The sequence below is a fragment of the Cinclus cinclus genome, chromosome 28 (assembly GCF_963662255.1).
Source record: "Cinclus cinclus chromosome 28, bCinCin1.1, whole genome shotgun sequence".
Classification (NCBI taxonomy): domain Eukaryota; kingdom Metazoa; phylum Chordata; class Aves; order Passeriformes; family Cinclidae; genus Cinclus; species Cinclus cinclus.
In genome coordinates this window covers 4,585,439-4,598,654 of record NC_085073.1, presented here as the reverse complement: position 1 = coordinate 4,598,654, position 13,216 = coordinate 4,585,439, and the positions used below count along the sequence as shown (strand labels likewise).

Genomic DNA, 13,216 nt, shown 5'->3' with positions numbered 1-13,216 from the left:
CCCACCCTGTGCCACAGCGAGCAGGGGCTGAGTGCTGGGAAGACCGGGAGACACCCCCGGGACACCCGGGACACCCCCGGGACATCCCCAGGACACCCGGGACCTTCCGCACTCACTATGGTGGTGTAGAAGGTGCAGATGACTCCTGTGGACAGCAGAGATGCCCAAATGTCCAGCCCGGTCACTAGAGGGGAGGGAAGGTGCTGAGAGGGGAAACTGTCACCTGGATGGGGACAGGGACGGGGAGCAGCCCCCCCAGCGCCACCACACCTTGGTTTAGGATCAGCGCGGGTGCGTAGATGACGATCCCAGTGTAGAGCATCTGCGGGAAGAGGGGTGGTCAGCGCCCTGTCACCACGGCAGGTGACACCGCGGGGACAGCGCAGGGAAAACAGCGCGGTTTTCACAGCAAACAGCGCTCCCGCCGCGCTCCGCTCGCTCCGAGCCAGGAAAAACACGAGCACGACATGGATGATCCTGCCCGGGGGTTCAGGGTCACCGCTCCGATCCCCCGCAGTGTCACCGCTCCGTGTCCCCGCAGTGTCACCGCTCCGTGTCCCCGCAGTGTCACCGCGCTGTCCCCACGCTCACCACACACGCACCGTGGCCACCACGTACTGCACGGTCCCGCACAGCCGCACGCTCCTGCTGAAGCGCCTCTCAAGGTACTGCGACAAGGACAAGGAGCACGTCGGGGCCAACCCGGAGTGACCCCTAAATGGGGGGTGAGAGGGGCGGGGAATGACCCCCAGAGCCCAGGACAGGGGGTGAGGGGTCCACACCCCGCGGGGTTGGGGGGACACAACGACCCCCCCAGCACCCCGGGGCAGGGGCAGTGGGATGACGAGGAATCACTGACCCCCAGAACCCCGGGGAAGGAGAAGCGAGGTGTCCGCACCCCGCGAGGCTGGGGAGGGACCTCACTCCGCGAAGTTAACCCTGGAGCCGCTGCTGGCGATGCTCAGCACCTTGACGGGACCACCCCCCACCATCCGTGTCCCCTCCGTGTCCCCTCCGTGCCCACCTCGTAGGTGCTGGTGAGCCCCAGGCGGTAGAAGACGGGCAGGAAGAGCTGCGCGGTGAGCGCGCTGTTGATGAGCTGTGCCAGGCACATCCAGAGGAATTTGGCTCCGTAGCGGAACGCCTCGGCCGGCACCCCCAGCACCTGGATCGCCGACATGAAGCTGGCGGACAGCGACAATCCCACGGGCAGCGCCGACATCCTCCGGCCACCCGTGAAAAAATCCTCCGAGGTTTTCTGGCCGCCTTTGGCCAGCCCGTGGAAGAGCCCGATGCCCGTGGAGATCAGCAGCATCAGCGCGAAGACTCCGTAATCCCACGGGCTGAAGGTGAGGTCCCGCACGTCCCGGGGTCCCTGCGGAGCTGCCATGGTGGCTTCAAGGCTGGGGAGAACCCCAAACCGGGCACCTGAGGGAGGTGCGGGGTTAGTCCCTGCTCAGATGGGGTTAGGCCGGGGCTCGGCGGCAGCGGCGCATCCGAGGGAAGGGACTGGGCAGGGGGAGAGAAAATTCCCCGGATTGGAGGCGCCGAGTGGAGAGCAGGAGCGGGAAGCGGGGTTTTTGTGCCCCACCCCGTGCCCTCTGTGCCCTTCTCAGGCAGGGGCCGTGCCAAGGGGTGCGAAAGGGCAGAGTCCGCCGACGAACAGCCAGAATTTGGAAAGGGGGATTGACCCCGATCCTTCCCCTGGTCCGGCTGCTCCGACCACCAGCTCCAGGGAAGCGTCAGTACCCAAAGGGACACGGGCGGGAGGGAGGGGAGGTGGGACGGAGCGACCCCTCCCCAAAGCAACACAAACAAGGAGGGGCAGAGCCTCCGGCAGAGCCAAATTTATCTCCAGCGGAGGGGAAAATCAACAAAGCCGAAAGAAACCTTTACCCTAGAACGAGCAGGTTGTTGGCTGGCGGAGCGGGACGGACCGGCTGTACCGAGCCCGAGGAGCCCGGGGGTCCCTGGGAGGGGTCCCCGGGAGCTGCTGAGGAGCCGGGCGTGCCTCGGGCTGCTCCAACCGGTGGGAGGAAGGTTCAGGGAGTCGGGGATGGAGCTTCAGAGGGGAGGATGGAGCTGTGGGAGGCCACGGCCATAACCCCTTCCCTCCCGTGCTGAGCCCCGGGAGCGCGGCGGTGGCGGGGCGCGACAGGACGGTGGCTCCTGGAGGGATACGTGGCACCACCGGGCGTGGGGCTGGCCCCGTTTCCTCATTCCCTGGCACAAACGCCACTTTGTCCCGCCTGAGCTCTGGAGAGGTTTGGGGATTTCCACGCTCTTGCCCCCAAACCGCGAGGGTCAGATTGGGTTTGGGGCAGGGGGAACCGCCCTGAGGTGAGGACAGAGCTGCTTTGCGAGCAGTGTGGCCTCTGATGTGTCATTGTCCCCTCCGAGGTGCCACCAAAGGGGGAAGAGTCACCTCCAGGTTGTCACCAAGGGGGCACTGTCCCGTCCAAGGTGTCACTGCAAGGTAACTGTCCCCTGCACAGCATCACTACAAGGGCACTGTCCCCTCCAGGCCACCACCACGAAGGCACCGTCCCCTCTGAGATGTCACCATGGAGGCATTGTCCCCTCCCAGGTATCACCATGAAGGCCCCGTCCCCTCTGAGCCAGCACCACCAGGTCCCTGTCCCTTCCAGGGTGTCACAACGGGACGACCTCCCTCTCTGAGGTGACCCCCCCCCCCCAGGCAGACGAGGGTCCCTGCCTCCCGCCCTGGTTGTCGCATTGTCCCCGGGGAGGGAGGGGACAGGGGCAGGGCAGGACCCCTTCTGCCTCCCCACCGCGGCGCCGCCTCCTCGCCGAGCGGGGTTGGAGCAGCTCCAGGGGAAAAAAACAACGAGTTCGAGCCACATCCGCCGGCGTGCGACACCACACAGGGCTGGGGGTGGCACACGCCCAGCCCCGCGGTGGCACCCGGGGCAGGACCGGGGCCAGGAGGGGGTGGCAGCAATGGGGGGCAGGGGGGGATGGCAGAGCATCCAGACACCCCCAGAGTCAGCACCGGGGGTGATCAAAGGGGTACCCGGGGTGATTAAAGGGGTACCCGGGGTGATTAAGGGGTACCCGGGGTGATCAAAGGGGTACCCGGGGTGATTAAAGGGGTACTCGGGGTGCCCAAAGGTGTACCCGGGGGTGCCCAGGTTTTCAGCCCCTCACCCTCCCAACCCCCCGTGGCTGCACCCTGGGGTGTCGCCTTTTGTCCCCCCTCCCCTGCCAGGAAGCCACACGCCCAGGAGCCCTCGAGCAGGAAGGAAGTCGCCCGGGGGATTTTTTATCTCTCTCCTTTTCTCGCAGCCGCCTACGCACCCCTAGAACCCCGATTCGGCAACGCAGCCCGGCCGGGACCCCCTCCCCAGGCCCGCGGAGAGGCCCCCGGCACGGCAGAGGTACCGGGGGGGCTCCCAGGGTGCAGCCAGACCAGATGGAGCTGGGGATGGAGCTGGGGATGGAGAGGGCATGGAACTGGGGATGGAGCTGGGGATGGAGAGGGCATGGAACTGGGGATGGAGCTGGGATGGAGCTGGGGTTGGAGCGGGGATGGAGCTGGGGATGGAGCTGGGAATGGAGCTGGGGATGGAGCTGGGGATGGAGCTGGGGATGGAGCTGGGATGGAGCTGGGGATGGAGCTGGGGATGGAGCTGGGATGGAGCTGGGATGGAGCTGGGATGGAGCTGGGGATGGAGCTGGGGATGGAGCTGGGATGGAGCTGGGATGGAGCTGGGATGGAGCTGGGGATGGAGCTGGGGATGGAGAGGGCATGGAGCTGGGGATGGAGCTGGGATGGAGCTGGGATGGAGCTGGGGATGGAGCTGGGGATGGAGCTGGGATGGAGCTGGGATGGAGCTGGGATGGAGCTGGGATGGAGCAGGGGATGGAGAGGGCATGGAGCTGGGGATGGAGCTGGGATGGAGCTGGGATGGAGCTGGGGATGGAGCTGGGGATGGAGCTGGGATGGAGCTGGGGATGGAGAGGGCATGGAGCTGGGATGGAGCTGGGATGGAGAGGGCATGGAGCTGGGGATGGAGCTGGGATGGAGCTGGGATGGAGCTGGGGATGGAACTGGGGATGGAGCTGGGATGGAGCTGGGATGGAGCTGGGATGGAGCTGGGGTTGGAGCGGGGATGGAGCTGGGGATGGAGCTGGGATGGAGCTGGGGATGGAGCTGGGGATGGAGCTGGGGATGGAACTGGGGATGGAGCTGGGATGGAGCTGGGATGGAGCTGGGGATGGAACTGGGGATGGAGCTGGGGATGGAGCTGGGGATGGAGCTGGGATGGAGCTGGGATGGAGCTGGGGATGGAGCTGGGGATGGAGAGGGCATGGAGCTGGGGATGGAGCTGGGATGGAGCTGGGATGGAGCTGGGGATGGAGCTGGGGATGGAGCTGGGGATGGAGCTGGGATGGACAAGGGGATCACCCCAAGCCCCCTTTTCCTTGCAGCACTCACCATGGCCCCGCTGGGCGAGGAGACCCCGCTGATCAGTGGCCGCTCCTGCAGCCTCTCCTCATCCGAGAGCGGCACCCTCCAGGTGTTCCTGTATCACCTGGCGCCCTCCCCGCCCCGAGCCCCCGGCAGCGCCGCGGGCACGCTCAGCTTCCCCTGCGGCGAGTACACGGCCGAGGAGCTCTGCGTGCGAGCTGCCAAAGCCTGCGGTGAGAGCGGGGTGAGGGCCTGGGTGTGGGAATGGGGGTCCTGGGTGTGGGAATGGGGGTCCTGGGTGTGGGGTCCTGGGTGCGGGGACGGGGGTCCTGGGTGTGGGGATGGGGAGTTCTGGGTCCGGTAATGAGGTCCTGTGCTTGTTCTCAGCAGGGAATTCTGGTTATGGGCTCTGGATCCCGGATGGGATTTTGAGGTTCTAGCCATGAGTTGGGGATCGTGCTTCTGGGTTTGGGGTCCTCCTTAATGGGGAATCTTGGGTCTGGGTCTGCATTCCAGCCCTGGGTTTCGGTTTCCAGCCATGGGCTCAGGATCCTGGTTCTGGGTTTGGAGTCATCCTTAATGGGGTGGATGGGCTCTGGATTCCAGCTCTGGGTTTGGGATCCTGGCTGTGGGCCTGGGGGTACCAACCAAAGGTTTAGGCTACCAGCTGTGGGTTTGGGATCCAGCTGTGAGCTCAGGATACTGGTGATGGGCACAGGGTCCCGTGCACATCCTTGGCAGGGGATCCTGGCTGTAGCCTTGAGGTCTCAGCCCTGTCCATGGGCTCGGGTCCCAGCCCCACTCTCGGTCCCCAGGCGTGCTGCCCGTGTGCCACCCGCTCTTCGCCCTGGCCACGGAGGACCTGAGCTGCTGGTTCCCCCCCAGCCACGTGTTCACCGTGGATGAGTCCTGCAGCCAGGTCGTGGTGTACAGGATCAGGTACGGCCCCTGCCTGGCTCCCACCACTCCCCCGCAGTTTTTGGGGTTGTGGTCTCTGGAGGACCCTCCATTGTCCCCATCAGGTTCTTCTTCCCCAACTGGTGCGGACTGGGACAGTCCCATCGCTTCCAGCTACTGAATGACAGGGCCAGTCCTGTCCTGGACTATCCTGTCATTGATTACCTGTTTGCCCAGGTGAGAGCTGCCAGCCTGGCTCCTCCCACTCCTCCTCCTCTTCCTCCTCCTCCTCCTCCAGCTCCCACCGGTGCCTGTGGGATGTGGATCCTCTTCCTTGGCTCACCTGGAGCTGCTCGTGGCCACCCCACAGTGGGCACAGAGCACCCCAAACTGCCGAGATGGGGTCACTCTGTCCACTGGGGGGGGGGACAGGGAAGCAGACCCCGGGCAGGATGTGACTCCTGCAGGCACTGGGACACCAGGGTGACACGAGCAGGGGTCGGGGGTCCCGGGGGATGGAAGAAACCCCCCTGAGCCTCGTGTCCCACCCAGTCCCGCAGCGATTTCATCGGGGGCCGCGTGGCCGTGGGGCTGAGCCTGCCCACGCAGGAGCAGTGCCTGAGCCTGGCCGTGCTGGACATGCTGCGCATCGCCAAGGAGCAGCGGCAGAGCCCCGCACAGGTCTGCAGCCACGTCAGGTGAGCCACGGGGACAGAGTGGCACTCACGGGACAGCCCGGCATGGCTGGGGACAGCCTGAATCCCGTGGGAACTGCCTGGCAGCCATGGGGACAGTGTGACACCCGTGGGGACAGTCCTGCATGGCTGCGGACAGCCAGGGAGCCGCTGGAAAAGCTGAAACTCATGGGAACAGTGTGACACCAACGAAAACATCCTGACACCCCAGGGACACCCCGACACCCCTCGGGACACCCCAACACCCCCGGGGATGGCTTGACACCCCCAGGGACACCCCAACACCGCCGGGGACAGCTTGGCATCCCTGGGGACACCTCAACATTCCCAGGGACGGCTTGGCACCCCTAGGGACACCCTGGCATCTCTGGGGATATCCCAAACACCCCCGAGGACACCCCAACATCCCCGTGCACACCCCAGGGCACACGCCACTCCCTCTCCCGCAGTTACAAGTCGTGCCTGCCGGCGCCGCTGCGGACGCAGATCCAGCAGCACAACTTCGTGACCCGCAAGCGCCTCCGCCGCCGCTTCGGCAAATCCCTGCGGCGCCTCGGGGGCTGCCACACGGACGGGCCGCACCTGAAGCTCAAATACCTGCTGGACCTGGAGCGGCTCCAGCGCCGCCACAGCGAGGAGATTTTCCACGTGCGCTCGCCCGGATCGGCAGCGCCCATCGCCATCCACGTGTCCGGCGACAGCGGCGTGGCCTGGAGCTGCGGCGGCTCCGAGGTGCTCCGGGGTGGCTGAGAACGGTGCGGGCAGTAGGGTGACGGGGTTGTCACCCTCGCTGTTCCCTCATAGAGCCGCCAGCACTTCTGCGACTTCCCCGACATCGCCGACATCAGCATCAAGCAGGCGGCGAGCCGCGACGGCGGCGCCGCGGAGAATCGGCTGGTCACCCTCACCAAGGCGGACAACCGGGTGCTGGTGAGCTCGGGGAGGGTTTGGGGAGCCCCGGGAGGGATAGAGAGGACAAGGGGATGACCCCAAACCCGGCACAGGAGGTGGAGTTCCCCACGCTGCGGGAGGCTCGTTCCTTCGTGGCTCTGCTCGATGGCTACTACCGGCTGACGGCGGATGCCCAGCACTACTTCTGCAGGGAGGTGGCACCTCCGCGGCTGCTGGAGGACCTGGAGAACCAGTGCCACGGGCCCATCAGGTGGGTACCGGGACCCCCTGAGCAGTCCCGAGCCCGATGGGACGCGGGAAGGGAGGGGACGGAACCACCCCCGACACGGGGGGGTCCCCACGGGGATCTGCGGCGTTTGGGGAGGGGTGGGCACGGGGGTGAGCACAGGGGTGGGAACGGGGGCATCACGGCCATCCCCACCCCTGGGCAGCTCCGAGTTCGCGGTGAATAAGCTGGAGGCGGCCGGGGGTGCCCCGGGGCTGTTCCTGCTGCGCCGCAGCCCCCAGGATTTCGACAGCTACCTGCTGACCGTGTGCGTCCAGGTGAGACCCCGGCGGGGTTTTGGATGGGGGGGGTACGGGGACGGTGTCCCTCTGGGGGGCTCCCGGGGGGGTCCCCACGGCGCTGATCCCGGGGGTTTCCCCACAGACCCGCTCCGGCCGGGATTACAAGCGGTGCCGGATCCGCCGGGATGAGGACGGACACTTGTGGCTGTCGGGGGTGGCGCGGAGGTTCTGCAGCCTCCGGGAGCTGCTGGGCACCTACGGGCACCGGGGGCTGCAGGCTGAGGGGACACAAATGCGCCTGGAGATCGCCTGTCCCCCCCGGCCCAAAGGTGACACCGGGGGAGGGGCATCGCAGAGGGTGGCACTATGATGTCACAGAGAGGCTGTGATGTCACAGGGTGGCTGCATGACGTCACCAGATGGGGGTCCCCTGCCCGAGACCGCCCTCACGCCCGCTCCCCCTCCCTCCCCCCTTAGAGAAGTCCAACCTGCTGATCGTTCGGAGCGGGGTCCCCTGTCCCCCCGGGTCCCCTCCCGTGCCCCGGCGCCGCAGCCTCCACCAGATGATGTTCCACAAGATCGACCCCCAGAGCCTGACACGGGTACGGGGGAGGGCAGGGCCACTGGAGGAGGTGGCACAAGGGGGACAGGGACCCCCTGGCAATGCCCCCGTGTCCCCCCAGGGCGAGAGCCTGGGCCAGGGCTCCTTCACCCAGATCTACAAAGGCGTCAAACGGGAGCAGGATGAAGAGGACGGACCCCGGCAAACCCCAGTGGTGCTCAAGGTCATGGACAGCAGCCACCGCAACTGCCTGGAGGTGAGGGGGGTGGCACTGCCACCTCCGGGATGTCACCTTGGAGTCCCTAAGACCTTCCCTGAGCCATCTGTCCCTGTCCCAGTCCTTCCTGGAGGCCGCCAGCACCATGAGCCAGCTGTCCCACAAACACCTGGTGCTGCTGCACGGCGTCAGCCTCGGCAAGGACAGTGAGTGTCTGGCGGGGTGGTGGCCACGGTGCCACCCGGGCACCCCCTGACCCCTCGTATGGCCCCCAGGTGTGATGGTGCAGGAGCACATCCGGCACGGGCCTCTGGACCTGTACCTGCGCAAGAACCGCGGTGCGGTGACCACTGGCTGGAAGCTGACGGTGGCCAAGCAGTTGGCCTACGCCCTCAACTACCTGGTGAGCCCACACCGGTGTCCTGCAGCTCCCAGCTGTCCCCATCCCTTGGCTTCTCCGTGTCCTTGTCCTGTGGATCTCCAGTAATCTGGGTGCCCTGTGCCCAGACCCTGCAGCAGCTGCACATCCTTGCAGCCCCAGCATGCACGGCTCCCAGGAGTCCATGGCCAGGGATCCCACATATCCATATCCCATAGATCCCACGTGTCCACATCCCATAGATCCCATGTGTCCACATCCCATGGAACTCACGTGTCCATAACCCATGGATCCCACGTGTCCACATCCCATGGATCCCACACATCCAGATCCCATGGATCCCCATCCCACAACCCCCACACCCCCATATTCCATGGATTCCATAGATCCCACACTTCTGGATCCCATGGATCCCATGGATCCCCATCCCACAACCCCCACACCCCCATATCCCATGGATCCCATGGATCGCCATCCCAATCCAACCACCCTCCCACAGCTCCCACCCATCCCCAGTGCTCCCCCCAGCCCACCCCAGTGCCTGGGACCCCCCTGAGGGTCCCCATCCCTCTTCCCCCCATCCAGGAGGACAAGAAAATCCCACACGGGAACGTCTCTGCTAAGAAGGTGCTGCTGGCCCGGGAGGGGGATGTGGCCGGGGGGAGCCCCCCCTTCATCAAACTCAATGACCCCGGGGTCAGCATCACCGTCCTGGCCCCAGACAGTGAGTGAGGGGGTCCTGGGGGGTCCTGGGGCACTGGGTTTGGGGTTCTGGTTTGGGGTACAGGGTCCTGTGTTCATCCCTGATGGGGAATCCTGGCTGTGGGTTCTGGATTCCAGCAGTTGGTCTGGAGTCCTGACAATGGGTTTGGGGTCCTGGCAGTGGGTTTGGGGTCCTGGTTCTGGATTTGGGGTTCTGTGCTGATCCTTAAACCGGGGTCCTGGTTGTGGGTTCCAAATCCCCTTCACCAAACTCAACCACCCTGGGGTCAGCATCACCCTCCTGGTGCGGGACAGTGAGTGAGGGGTCCTGGAGGGTCCTGGGGAGTTCTGGGGGTGCTGGGGTGTTCTGGGGGTGCTGGCCCCCGATGTGAGCTGAGTAGGGCCGGGTGCCCCCCAGTGCTGCTGGAGCGGATCCCATGGGTGGCCCCCGAGTGTGTCAGCGATCCCGGGAGCCTGGCACTGCCGGCTGACAAGTGGGGCTTTGGAGCGACCCTCTGGGAGATCTTCAATGGGGGGAACATGCCCCTGAGCCTGCTGGAGCCCCAGAGGGTGAGGCTGAACCCAGCATCCTGCTGGATCCCAGCATTCCTGCCCCATCCCAACCCTTCTGCCCCATCCTGCTGGATCCCAGCATTCCTGCCCCATCCCAACCCTTCTGCCCCATCCCAACCCTTCTGACCCATCCTGCTGGATCCCATCATTCTTGACCCATCCCACTGGATCCCAGTCCTCCTGTCCCTTCCTGCTACATCCCAGCACTTCTTCTGTGCCCAATTCCATCCTGATCCCGTCCCATCCCACCCCACCCTCCCCCAGCTCAGAGCCCTTCAGGGGCTCTTTGAGGGTCCCACTCTCCCTGATCCCCCTCTCCCACCCTCCCACAGAAGCTGGAATTCTACCAGAGCCATCAGCACCTCCCAGCTCCCAAGTGGCCGGAGCTGGCCACACTGGTGGCCCAGTGCATGGAATACGAGCCCCAGCGCCGGCCCTGCTTCCGCGCCCTCATCCGTGAGCTCAACAGCCTCATCACCTCCGGTGGGTGCCGGGACGGGCTGGGGGGACACGGGGGGGACCCCACAGTGACCTCACCCCCCAACCCCCCCCACAGACTACGAGCTGCTCTCGGACCTGTCCCCCACGGATGTGATGATCCAGGATGGCTTTTGGGGACACGATTCCCTGGCCATGAGCCAGGATCCCGAGCACTTCCAGGAGAGGCACCTCAAGTACATCTCGCTGCTGGGCAAGGTGGGGGTGCAGGAGAGACCCCGAACCCCAAAACTCAGCGCAGCCACTCTCCCCTTCCCTGATTTGGGATGTGGAACATCCTGGCTGTGCTGAGAAACAATTCCTGAGCATCCCCCTCTGTGTGGGGGGGGTTTGGGAGGGATAAGGTGCTGGGAATGGGGTGGGGAATGGGAAGGGAAAGGGGCAGGAATGGGGCAGGGAATGGGGCAGGAAATGGGGTAGGGAATGAGGTAGGGAATGGGGCTGGGATCAGAGGGGGATCCCCAACATCCAGTTCTCTGCATCCAGGGGAATTTTGGGAGCGTGGAGTTGTGCCGCTACGACCCCCTGGGTGACAGCACGGGCGAGCTGGTGGCCGTGAAGAAACTGCAGCAGGATTCAGCCAAGGAAATTCGAGATTTCGAGCGGGAGATCCAAATCCTGCACTCGCTGCAGCACGACTTCATCGTCCGGTACCGGGGAGTTTGCTACAGCCGCGGTGAGCTGGGAATGGGGCAGGAATGGGCCAGGGAATGGGAAGGGAATGGGGTGGGATTGGGCAGGGAATGGGCCAGGGAATGGACAGGGATTGGGGTGGGGAAAGGGCACGGATAGGGCAGGGAATGGGGCAGGGAAGGCAGAGATGGGACAGAAAATGGGGTTGGGAATGGGGCAGGGAATGGAGCAGGAATAGGGCTGGGAAGGCAGAGATGGGACAGAAAATGGGGCTGGGAATAGGGCAGGGAATGGGGCTAGGAGCAGGCAGGGATCCCCAATCCCATCTCCGACCATCCCGGCGCTGGATTTGGCTGCAGGAATGCGCGGGCTGCGGCTGGTGATGGAATTCCTGCCCAACGGCTGCCTGCGGGATTTCCTGCAGAAGAACCAGCCCCGCCTGGAGCACAGGACTCTGCTCCTCTACGCCTGGCAGATCTGCAAGGTGGGATCGGGGCAGGCATGGGGGAAACGGGGCTGCTGCTGTCCCGGGATGGGGCTGGAACGGTGCCATGGGTCACCCAAGGGTCATTGTCCAGCCAGGCTCTGGTCAAGCTCCAGGAATTGTGCAGGATTCTGTCCCTGGCAGAGCAGTGCCACGGGTCACCCAAGGGTCATTGTCCGGCCAGGTCCAGTCCTGGGGATGTTGCTGGGTCCTGTCCCTGCCAGGAGCTGCATCCTGGCCGGAGCAGTGCCACGGGTCACCCAAGGGTCATTGTCCAGCCCTGGGGATGCTGCTGGCTCCTGTTCCTACCAGCAGCCTCCTCCCGGCTGGAGCAATCCCTCACTCACCCCTCGGGATGTGACCCAGCCGGGATGAGCCCCAGGGACCCTCACCCCGGGAGCTCCCCAGCCCTGGGGACGCTGCCGGGTCCCCGCTCCACTCGAGCAGCCCGAGTGTCCCCGGCAGGGCATGGAGTACCTGGGGGCGCAGCGCTGCGTGCACCGGGACCTGGCGAGCAGGAACATCCTGGTGGAGAGCGACAGCCACGTCAAGATCGGCGACTTCGGGCTGGCCAAGCTGCTCCCGCAGGACAAGGATTACTACGTGGTGCGGGAGCCGGGCCAGAGCCCCGTTTTCTGGTGAGGGGGGGACACGGGGAGGGCTGGAATTACAGCGGGATACGGGGCTCAGGATCCCTTTTTCCTGGAGCTCAGGATCCCCTTTTCCTGGAGCTCAGAACCCACTTCTGCCAGAGCTCAGAACCTGCTTTTCCCGGAGCTCAGAACCCACTTTTCCGGGAGGTCAGGATCCCTTTTTCCCAGAGTTCAGGATCCCCTTTTCCCGGAGCTCAGAACCCACTTCTGCCAGAGCTCAGAATCTGCTTTTCCTGGAGCTCGGGATCTCTTTTTCCTGGAGCTCAGAACCTGCTTTTCCCGGAGCTCGGGATCTCTTTTTCCCGGAGCTCAGAACCTGCTTTTCCTGGAGCTAGGGATCCCCTTTTCCCGCGGTTCAGGGTCCCCTTTTCCTGGAGCTCAGCATCCCTTTTTCCCGGAGCTCAAGCTCCCCTTTTTCTGGGGTTCAGAACCCGCTTTTCCCGGGGCTCGGGATCCCCTTTGCCCCACAGGTACGCTCCGGAATCCCTGGCTGACAACATCTTCTCCTGCGCCTCCGACACCTGGAGCTTCGGGGTGCTCCTCTACGAACTCTTCACCTACAGCTCCAAGAGCAAGAGCCCCTCGGAGGTGACATTTCCCCTGGACAAAGAGGGATCATTCCCTGTGGGATCATCCCTCGGCCATCCCGGTGCTCACGGATGTCCCGTCCCCGTTCCCGCAGGAATTCCTGCGGATGATGGGAACCGGGAGGCCCGCACAGATCATCTGCCAGCTCCTGGAGCTCCTCAAGGACAACCGGCGACTCCCGGTCCCCTCCGGGTGTCCCTCGGAGGTGACATCGCTGTCCCGGGACTGCCAGGGGGGGTCCTCGGGGTGCCCTCCCTGCCCTGATGGCCTCGCTCTGTCCCTTGTCCCCTCCAGGTGTACGCGCTGATGATGAGCTGCTGGAATTTCAACCCCGCTGCCAGACCCACTTTTGGGGAGCTGTCCCCCAAAATCGAGGCGATGCGGGATGGGCGGAGCAAAACTCGGGGGTAGCAACCCCCCCCAGAATCCCACCGGGACCCCCAATCCACGGTGACGCTTCCATGGTGCAGTGTGGGGTCCCCTT

General features: G+C 65.0%; 1 protein-coding gene across 1 annotated transcript; it reads left to right on the top strand.

The window, feature by feature from the left end:
• The first annotated feature begins 4,452 nt into the window (after window positions 1-4,452).
• On the top strand, window positions 4,453-13,143 carry JAK3 (Janus kinase 3). Its single transcript, XM_062510282.1, has 23 exons — window positions 4,453-4,665; window positions 5,248-5,371; window positions 5,455-5,566; window positions 5,882-6,027; window positions 6,474-6,756; window positions 6,829-6,954; window positions 7,029-7,186; window positions 7,368-7,479; window positions 7,586-7,772; window positions 7,921-8,045; window positions 8,127-8,261; window positions 8,344-8,428; window positions 8,498-8,625; window positions 9,187-9,325; window positions 9,722-9,873; window positions 10,209-10,359; window positions 10,433-10,572; window positions 10,861-11,050; window positions 11,367-11,491; window positions 11,957-12,129; window positions 12,615-12,732; window positions 12,827-12,937; window positions 13,027-13,143. The coding sequence occupies exons 1-23, from the start codon at window positions 4,461-4,463 to the stop codon at window positions 13,141-13,143; spliced, it is 3,342 nt and encodes a 1,113-aa protein (XP_062366266.1). The 5' UTR covers window positions 4,453-4,460.
• The last annotated feature ends 73 nt before the right edge of the window (window positions 13,144-13,216 follow it).

Bases quoted from the DNA above. Each gene is read 5' to 3' on its own strand.
- JAK3 (XM_062510282.1), top strand. From the start codon at position 4,461: ATGGCCCCGCTGGGCGAGGAGACCCCGCTGATCAGTGGCCGCTCCTGC. The intron at 6,757-6,828 runs GTGCTCCGGGGT...GTTCCCTCATAG, and splicing joins GGAGCTGCGGCGGCTCCGAG to AGCCGCCAGCACTTCTGCGA. The intron at 10,573-10,860 runs GTGGGGGTGCAG...CTCTGCATCCAG, and splicing joins ACATCTCGCTGCTGGGCAAG to GGGAATTTTGGGAGCGTGGA.